This window comes from Gadus morhua, chromosome 19 (genome assembly GCF_902167405.1).
Source record: "Gadus morhua chromosome 19, gadMor3.0, whole genome shotgun sequence".
Taxonomy (NCBI): domain Eukaryota; kingdom Metazoa; phylum Chordata; class Actinopteri; order Gadiformes; family Gadidae; genus Gadus; species Gadus morhua.
This window is the reverse complement of record NC_044066.1, coordinates 17021769-17031653: the sequence shown is the minus strand read 5'-3', so window position 1 is coordinate 17031653 and position 9885 is coordinate 17021769. Positions and strand designations below refer to the sequence as shown.

The window sequence follows — 9885 nt, the reverse complement described above, 5'->3', positions numbered from 1 at the left end:
GCCAATCAGCCTTCATCCTCCTCCTCCTCCTCCACCTCCTCTCAGTCGTCCACCTCCCACACCGCTCTCTGCGCTCTGTGCCGTGATTCACCCCCGCCCCGCGCCTCTCACTGGGGGAAAGGTAGCATTGGGTTTCAATGCTACCTCACTGTCACCTCTGGGGTAGTCTGGCTGAACGGAAGTGGACAGCGTCTATTGCTTAGCGGCCGATTTGGCCGCGACTCCTCCCCTTCCGGTTGCTGGCGTTACCAAGTTTTCGAAATTGTTTGTGGAACTAGACATCAAATCTTGTTTAATTTTAATATAATGTAATTACTGATTACTGACTATCTGATTTCATTACAATGGTAGGACCACAACATAGCCTATTTTGACATTACCTTGGAAAAGCCCAGACTCTCCCCGGGGATTCTCCCCGGGGACGATGCGTTTGCGGTCACGACTATCGGCGGTTGGTGTGGATTTGGCGCATCGTTTCACTCTGACGGCGGCATGAGCATTTGACATGGATTAACCAATGAACCGATCCGTTCCACTTCACAATAGCTCCTACGGTATTTCTTTAGTAGTGTTCTACAAGAACCACATATAAATGTTAAAACGTCGTTCGTTTTTATAGGTCCCGTGAGCTCAAGGGCCAAAGTGTATGGTGGCTTGAAATCATCGTGACAAAGAATCAAACGATGTTTGTTCTTTTTATCTATAAAATTATCTCCACATAGGCGACATACATCGTTAATGGTTTTTTGTGGCGTTTGGGATTGAGCCATTTCTGACAGCCTCTGAACGTCAAGAAGTTCCGTCAAAATAATTTCCCCCCCGGCACTATTTTGCATGGACACCGCTGCTGCTTCCCGGGCTTAGCCCCACCCTAGACGATTGTGATTGGTTTAAAGAAATAAAACAGGCCCGCCCAGTTTCCCAACGGATAGACGGCTCGAGGTAGCGTGGCTCCAGACCATTCTACTTGCTGTAGTTTGGTCTGGCTTTGCGAGACTACCTCTGGGGCCTCCCCAAGACCTCCAGACGGTTGGCCACCATGCACCGGAGAATGTGTGTGTGTGAGGGGGTGGGGATGTGGGAGGGTATAGGGAGGTTGTCGCCGATAGCTGGACATTGTATTGTTTTGTATTTTTTTATATTCTATATTTTTATTTTTATAAAGCAGCAAGAGGACTGCCATCCAATTTCATTGTATCCTGTTCAATGACAATAAATAATTCTATCCTATTCTGAATCCCTCCATGTAAGCCCTTCCTGGTCTTCATCTCCTCCTCCTTCGTCTTCAGGGCAGTTCCTTCTGGAACTTTCTCGTCTTGAGGAGGCGGCGGCGATGGCGGAGCGAGCGGCCGAGCTGGACAGTGGCGAGTTCGACGTGGTCTTCAGCGCCGCCCACATGCTGAGGTCAGGACTACGCTTTTGGCTACGCAAAGATTTAGAACATACGTAAACACAACCGGTGACGACAACTGGTCGGGCCCCGTGAGTTGTTGTGTATTACACCATCGGGAAAAGTTATTTTTAACTTTCCCCCCCCAAAACATGAATTTGATTTGAAACACAAACAAAGCAACGGTCTAACGTCAACACACAGCCCGTGCTCCTGTGTTCTATAACGCTGTTTCCACCCACCTGAGGGGCTGGCTGTCAAACCGACGCGCATATTTCAAAGTAAAAGCGTTAAATATTTGGGCACTTCGGAGCCCGTTGTGGAAAAATAATTAGACAGTTGTTTATGGTTCATAGACACGCACAGAACGCATCACAGGGCGAATAAAACGGATCCACCCCGTGCCCAACACAGTCTTGGACGGGCGTTCCTTTAATTCCCGTTCGCTCCACATATCTGGGAAAGCCATTAGCACTCTGGCCTCCTCCTTCCACATAAAGGAACTCCGACCACAGAGGACCGCTTCAAAGTTAAAGAGTCCCAGAGCTTTGGGACGGAGGTTTGGCTCATGGAAAGCGTGAGTAAATCTATGTGACGGATTGTGGCTGCCTGCTCCCTCCGCTCTGACCGGCTGTTTTCATCTCAGACCCCTCACTGTGACACACACTCCCTGTTTATTACGGGCCTGTTGCGAACCTCACTTTGGTTATTATGGCCTGGGCCCCATTATCTGTTGCACTAAAAGATAAATAAAAATAATGAATGTCTCGTAAAACAACAACATTAGTGTATAGTGAAAGTACGGTCGCCCTGTGGTCTGAAGGACCCAACAGGGCGGAGCTTCGGGTAATCTGTCAGCCTATCGATCGCACGCCGCCACGGTTTCACGTCGGCGGAGACACATCGCGCTCCGTATTGATCGCCGCATCTGGAGAACTCCAGAAACCCTGGCGGAAGCCGCACACGTCCGGTTCCTCTTCTTATTCTGCCGCCGTCAGCGGCTTGCCTAATGAGGCCGAGGCCGCGCGCCAGACAAATCCGCCAAAGACTGGTTTAGTTTCCACGATGGCGGGCTGACGGATCGCCGTGGTGCATTTCTTTTTTTGCACAACCGTACAAACGACAAAGAGTTCAGTGGGAGTTCAGCGCTCAGGCCCCTCGCTGGTGGGCGGGTGGGTGGGCGGGTGGGTGGGTGGGTGGGTGGGTGGACGGGTCCGCTGTCAACCTGCTGGCATGCAGCTCTCCGGCAGCCGTTGGGGATTAGGCCAAGTGCTCACGGGAAGGATTCCTCTGCTAGTTACAAGAATGGATGGTGCTATTAGGCAGCCCATCTATTACGCTCCCTCATTTGTGTCTCTCTCTCTCTCTCTCTCTCTCTCTCTCTCTCTCTCTCTCTCTCTCTCTCTCTCTCTCTCTCCATCTCTCTCTCTCTCTCTCTCTCTCTCTCTTACCCTCTCTCTCTCTCTCTCTCTCTCTCTCTCTCTCTCTCTCTCTCTCTCTCTCTCTCTCTCTCTCTCTCTCTCCAGGCAGGCCAGTCTGAACGAGGCAGCGGAGAGACAGTACGAGCGGGCAGCAAGCCTCAGACCAGATGTGAGTGTCTCACACACACACACACACACTGTCCATGTAGCACTTACACTAACTGTCCTCCACTAATGTACCCCATCCCAGGCGTTGACCTTCCTGTTTAGGGGGTTCCTTTCTTTGCTGACATAAACTTGAAGAGAACTGGCAGGATGTTTTTCGAAGAGGCCGCCCAGAGTCTATGCCTAACCGCACAACTTGATAGAAGACAAAGCCTTCACTGGGACACCAGTCCCCATTAGGGCCAATGCCAAAGTGGGAGAAGGAATGGGGGCCCCTTCAGGTTACTCACTGGTCCAGGATCAATCAGTCACTTCAAAGACGGCAGCCTCCGGCCTCAGCCCCCGGCCTCAGCCTCCAGCCGCAGCCTCTGGCCTCAGCTCAGCCTCTGGCCTCAGCCCCCGGCCTCAGCTCAGCCCCCGGCCTCAGCTCAGCCCCCTCCCTCAGCCCCCGGCCTCAGCCCCCGGCCTCAGCTCAGCCCCCGCCCTCAGCCCCCGGCCTCAGCTCAGCCTCCGGCCTCAGCCCCCGGCCTCAGCCTCAGCCCCCAGCCTCAGCTCAGCCTCCGGCCTCACCCCCCGGCCTCAGCTCAGCCTCTGGCCCCAGCCTCTGGCCTCAGCCCCTGGCCTCAGCTCAGCCTCTGGCCTCAGCTTAGCCCCCGGCCTCAGCCTCTGGCCTCAGCCTCTGGACGTTCTTCAGGAGAACCTCCAGAGCTTCTAACCGGGCATGGACAGGGCTTCCTGCAGTGATCCGTCATGGGTCTCTCATGGCAACACTGTTTTCCCACCCTCACTAACGCGGTGCTGTTTGGGTTCAGAGAGCGCTACGAGAGTGGCTATTAGCTTTTAGCTTTGGCAAGGCTAGCTAGTTCCGTAGCACCTTCGTGTATGGTGCTAGTGATGGACTGTAGTCCGTTTTGTGAGATCTTTGGTTCTGATTCTACGGAATCCAGTCTGGTCTCAGGAAAATCTGAACCAAATGCATTGCTGTTGTGTTTCTATAAGAGGTCTAGGGACTAAGGAACTGAAAAACACAGCGTTGATGAAACAAGATGGAAAACCAAGAGTGCATTTATTTGGCGCATTGCGATTGTGCAGTACCGTGAGTTCTGTGAGTTGTCCATTGAAGCATTGAAAGTGCTGAATAGATTGAAACTTTTATAAGAGTTGTCATCCCGTATTAAACGAGATCATTCAGGTCGAATGCAATAGCCATTACTTATTGAGAACAAAAGGATGGCCAGCTATTCACTGTTTAACCCGCTGAGCCATTTGTCAAACGCATACTCCCCATTGTCTTTGACATTTCTCCAAGAGCATGTCTGTCACATGAATAAGAAGTCCTCAGATATCACCCTAATCCAGCTGGACTCCAGGCATTAAAAATGCAGCCATATAAATACATGCTCAGAATGACGATCCGCGTGCGTCTGCAAGAATACCCTGGCGTCTGAATGCTGATTTTAAAGTTGGTCTCGCTAAAAGACCATTTTTAAACATGCAACCCTTCAACAAGAGGCTTATTTCTGACCCCTAAGCATACATTTTCGCTTGATGTTCGACTTTCATTCGTTTCTGAGCTTTTTGTTAATTCCAACCCTGAGCACCGATTTATTGCAGAAAACAGACAAAACTAAACCATTAATTCGATTCCGACATCACTCTTGTCTCCGGCTAACTTGTAAGTCACTTTGGAAAAAGTGTCTGCCGAAGCTAATTTTACTCTACAAATTACAGAGAGTGTATATAGAGTGTATAATAGGTTCTGACGGTAGCATTTGTAAAACTAGCATACGTGCATTCCTTTCCAGTTAATGCAAGCAAAGAACTACTACTACCAGGCGGTTAGCCTAGTAGCTCCTCATAAGCCTCCTCTCATGCTGCTAGCCACCAACATACCGTCCATAGATGAAGGCTAAGCCAGATACCTCATAGACACAGACCTCGGTGCCTCTGGTCCATGCAGAGCATGTGTTTCTGCTTTATCGAGGGTGGGAATGGCAGGGAAGTTTGGGTCTTGGAGGGGGGGGGAGAACCTTGGCAGCGGAACCTGGTCAAATTGAAGTAAAGTGATGATAAAAAAGGCTTCCTTTCACACATGCAAGAATATCCGACAAGCGAAAGGTCAACCCTTCACTCGGCGTTCGGGGGGGGGGGGGGGGGTATCTATTACGCACACGCAAGCAATACATCTCTGTCCCGGCCCTAATGTGCACGAATCGCTGAGTAGCTGTCTGGCGCTCGTCAGGAAGAGTATGCACGCCATGACATAAAGAGGACCCTAGCTCTTGAATGGCAATTTGTTGACCAACAGTGTGACAAGTGTCCTTTGTTAAGGACGGTCAGGCTCGGAGGCAGGGCGGGTCTCTGCCTGTAGGGCTGGGAAACGGCTCAGCGCTGGCCGACGCACTCAATCTGGAGTCCGACGTAGCGTGCTGCAGTGTGACGCTTCGTTGTTTTAAAATGAGGACTTTTTCCAATTGAAAACTCAAGTCGCGCCCATCAAAGATTTTCCAAGTAAACCTTTCAGCACATGGGGGATTTATTTTCAGACAGCTCTCACGCACATGCAAAGGCAGACGTCTGCATACCCACACGGTAATACATTAGAAAGCGTGGTGAAATGGTGACTAATAATACAACTAACAGTGATAATACTCATCGGTTGGCGAGAGGCTAACCCTCCATATGTCGGAGTTTCCCGACATATGGAGGTTGAACGACTCCCATCTGGGAGGAGGGGCAGAAGGAGGTGAAGAGGGGATTTAGGTGTGTTAGCCGCAGGGGGGTGCAGGTGGGGGGTGGGGGGTTGACCTGGGGTTGCCAGATCCTCCCGGCTGATACTCTGGTTCCTACCAGGTGGTTTCACTTTGCCACTTCAAAAGAAACCCTTTAATTAAATGGGACTCCTTAAACACACGGCTACATGGGTTTCCTAGTTGATATCATAAAGAAACATGCCTACTCCGCACGGTAGCGTGTGTGTGAGTGTGTGTTTGCGTAGAAACACAAACTCGGTCACACACCCAGGTTAGACCTTCATCTCAGAGAGTAAGCCCTTTTGATCTTCTGGATTTAGCTCTGGCTTTACCTGCTCGAAGGAGACTAGATTGAAAGAACAAGTGGCCAGAACGCATTGCGTCTTTAAACGCCAGAGGAGAGGCCAAAGCCTGAGACAGGAAGTGTGTTCGGGTGGAGAGAGAGTGCGGCTGGAATACTTTAAAACCATATCTACACGAAAACAACCTAGTGCTGACTCCCAGCAGGGCGGGGCCGAGGTGCTGCCGCGTCGTGAGCCAAATCCACGGGGAAAGTGTCGGGCGCTCGGGGCCTTTGAAATACGACCGCAGCGCCTACTGCGAGGCCTAATAACTGGTCGTTTATGAAATATGTATTTAGGGCCTGCTGGTCTTCATGCACACCCTGTAGAGACCTGCCAGACTGTCTGGGACTCATCTCGCATATCAAAAGCTGTGTGGTCGATAAAGCGCTCGCGACCTCAGCTCTAAAAATGACTTCAAAGATGGCTTCAAGGTCACCAACGCCTCTTCAACGTGATTTAAATAATCCAGGCATGAGATTATCCTACCCTGATCACGTTTTAAGATTCATATAATATGCAACTTCACGCACACCCGCTGCTCTTCTTAACGTCTCTCCATGTCTTTTGTTTCTGTGGACGCAGTACCCGGCGGCCCTGATGAACCTGGGGGCCATCCTGCACCTGAACGGGAAGCTGCCGGAGGCGGAGGCCAAGTACCTGCGGGCGCTGCGGCTCAAGCCCGACGACGCCATCACGCGCTCCAACCTGCGCAAGCTGTGGAACATCATGGAGCGCCAGGGGCTCCGGACGAAGGCCGGCAGCACGGGATGAGCCCGCCGCCTCAGCCCGGCCGCGGCCGTCGGCGGCGGCGGTGTGTTCCTGTGGTCGAGCGTTGGGAAGCCCATCCTGGCGTGGACGAAGCGGATCCAATCAGATCACAGCTGTTTGACCTACTAAAAACACAACCGAATCTAATCGCCAACGGCTTTGTTAATTTCTAAACCTGAATGCTTGATTTTTTAGTTGATAGCGCTGACATCGCGTGCGTTGGCGGACGTTGCGAAGGCCCCACTTATCATCCGACCCACTGAGGGACACATCCTGTGTTGACCACTAGAGAACGCACTCTGCCCCCAGTGGGAGACATCTTCAAACAGACACGTCTCCAAGGTGTTGCCCTCTTCTGGGAGGTGGCAGCGATTCCAAGGGAAGGTTTTTTCCTGAATGGGACCCTCGTTCCAGATGGAGGATAGGAGGTAGAAGTATTTAAAACAGCTCACTTCTTTGGAAGAAACTCCAGATGACGAGTCGCTACAGTGGGTGTGTTTTTCCCTGGAAAGGTTCTAAGGTGGGAAGGTTTTCAGCAACGTGGGCCAACTGTACTGCTATGTTCTGGTGAAGGTGGTCCGCAGAGACCCCCCGTGGGTCGCTTGTTGATCCTAGAGGGTCCCGAGAGGTCCGCCTTGTGTGACAATGTCTCATTGAGACGTAGAGTCAGTCCATTGAGAGCAGGAATCCAGCCTCCGCTTGTTTGGAGGAATGTGACAGCAATGTCAAAATGTCCCGTTTGTTTGATGGAAAAAGTCGGATTGAACCACAACTCAACAACAGCCCCTCAGTTCGGCGCTCTTTGGGTTCCGACTGTTTGAAGAACATGAAAACAAAACGAAAGCATACGAGCGTCGCTGAGATACTGCTCCCTCACAAAACATAAACAGGACTGCATGTCCATATGGTAACCAACAGGAGTTTCCCACGCCACCGCCCGGAACGCTGAGTGTTGAAGTCCTCCGATCTGCACAGCGGGGGCTTGGAAGTGGCTCACATCCCCCCCCGGATTGGATGTCAAACACCATAACCGCTAAGCCGACAGCAGCCGTGACCTCATCATCATGTTCTTAGAGGGGAACAGTCATGCTCCATTACGTTCCAATATGAAGGAGAACTGTTTCATACGCGCGTTGGGAAGAGATTGCGGTCCGTAACATCGACTCTGTTTCCGCTAAAAAGTGTTGCACCGTTGAAGTCAAATTTTCGGAGTTGATTTTGCAGGCCGTGATAGGCATACGTTCTTAGGTCGAAGAACAAAGCCTGAGGTTACGGTAGTCAGGGTCACGGTAGTGAGGGTTACGGTAGGGAGGGTTACGGTATGAACTCTATGTACCAATGTCTTGGGCCTAGACACGCTGTGCAAATTCAAATCAGCAACCCAAGGATGTGTGGTCCTTACAAGACATCACGCCACTATGACGTAAGCACTCAGTGATCATTTGGTCATTATTTGAACAGGTTGGGACTGTAAATTGAAGAAAAACAACTATTAGACCGTGCCAAAATGTGTACTGAACAGAAAGCCTCTGGTGCCAAACGAGAAGTTATTTTGACCTTTTATGTATTAAGATGTCAAATGAAGATGTATTATTTTATTCCATGTGTCTGACTCATTGTTTTAATTTATTGATGTTTTTTTACTGAAAATGACAACACTCTCTCTCTCTCTCTCTCTCACTCTCACTCTCGCTCTCGCTCTCTCGTCTTTCTCTTGTTTCTCTTACTATTTTAATTTTTTGATATTCATTTCTCTCTGCTCAGGGACACCAGGATGTACTAACTATCTGAAAAATGTTCCAGTATTCTGTTCTATGAGGATAACCGTGTATGGTTACCAATCGACAAATGTACAGCTTGACAAATAAGTGTTGTCTTTTGTATGAGATTGTGTTTGTTATTCAGAATAAAAACATGTTTTTACATATTGTCTCAGTCCAGATATCTGTGGAGACTTTCCTGTCAGGGTCAGTTGATAACTAATAAAAAATAATGTCTACTTATTTTTTTAATTTGGTAAATACTGGGGAAACTGTATTTCTCCAGGCTCAGGACTAAGAGAAAGGAAGAACAAGTCATACTATTGCACAACATAATCCAAACACTAAGAGGCTCCCGCACAGACACACAGATCTCACAAGATGAAACTTGATATGCTGATGACATAATCATGCAAACAGGAACGATGATATAAAACGTATTCTATATAAAAAAATTACATTGAAGCCTTTTTTTTATCAACAAATTAATATGGCAATCATGTTATGAAGCAATGCTTAAGACTATTTTGATGGTTTGATGTATGGAAGGTTTCACGATTTAATGATCATATCTGCGGCCGACTGTATTTAAGATAACAAGAGTTGTAATTATTTAAAAAAACACATTATACTATGTTTCTTATACTCATTTTGTCATGATAGCAAAGACGATAGAAGATATAACATGTTAGACGAACAGACAGAGAGTCTCTTGTCAAAAAGATTTTATTCAAACAAGAGCTTGTTTTATTCAACTGCAAGTGGAGCTGGAAAGGTCACACCCTATCTTTGACCTCTTGTCTGACAGGGTCTCTTTTCACTTCTGTGCATTTTTTTTGGCTATCTTATGAACCCAGAAAGAGAGGGGGGGGGGGGGACAGTATGACATGACAGACTGACCCAATCCTAGTGGCATTCATACATGTATTCATGTTAGGGCAGCAAAAAATAGTTGAATCATCGATTAATCTATAAATACATAATTGTGATAATCAATTAATAGGAACTAATTAAATCAATCGACAAAATAAACAATATTGTTAGTGCAGACCAAAGCTATGCATATTTCCTTGCAAACAAGTTTAAAACAGGAAACAAATAAATACAAAAAAGTGAATTGACATGGATCTATTTTAACATCCGTCAAGGTTTGAAATAAATATTTCCCTTCCACGCTCCTCCGTGCGCGTCAAGTGTTATTTTGAGATGAAAGCGGTTCCCACACACAATGCTCTCATCTGTGTGTGTGTGTGTGTGTGTGTGTGTGTGTGTGTGTGTGTGTGT

The 9885-nt window shown here is 48.7% G+C and overlaps 1 protein-coding gene across 1 annotated transcript in view; it reads left to right on the top strand.

Annotated features, from left to right (window-relative positions):
• LOC115532541 (protein O-mannosyl-transferase TMTC2) overlaps positions 1-8766 on the top strand; it is a 61995-nt gene extending 53229 nt beyond the window's left edge. The window contains exons 10-12 of the mRNA XM_030342381.1: positions 1290-1404; positions 2917-2980; positions 6656-8766. Coding sequence (XP_030198241.1) covers positions 1290-1404; positions 2917-2980; positions 6656-6844 — 368 coding nt within the window. The 3' untranslated portion in view covers positions 6845-8766. The remainder of the gene's footprint in view (positions 1-1289; positions 1405-2916; positions 2981-6655) is intronic.
• Positions 8767-9885: the final 1119 nt, after the last annotated feature.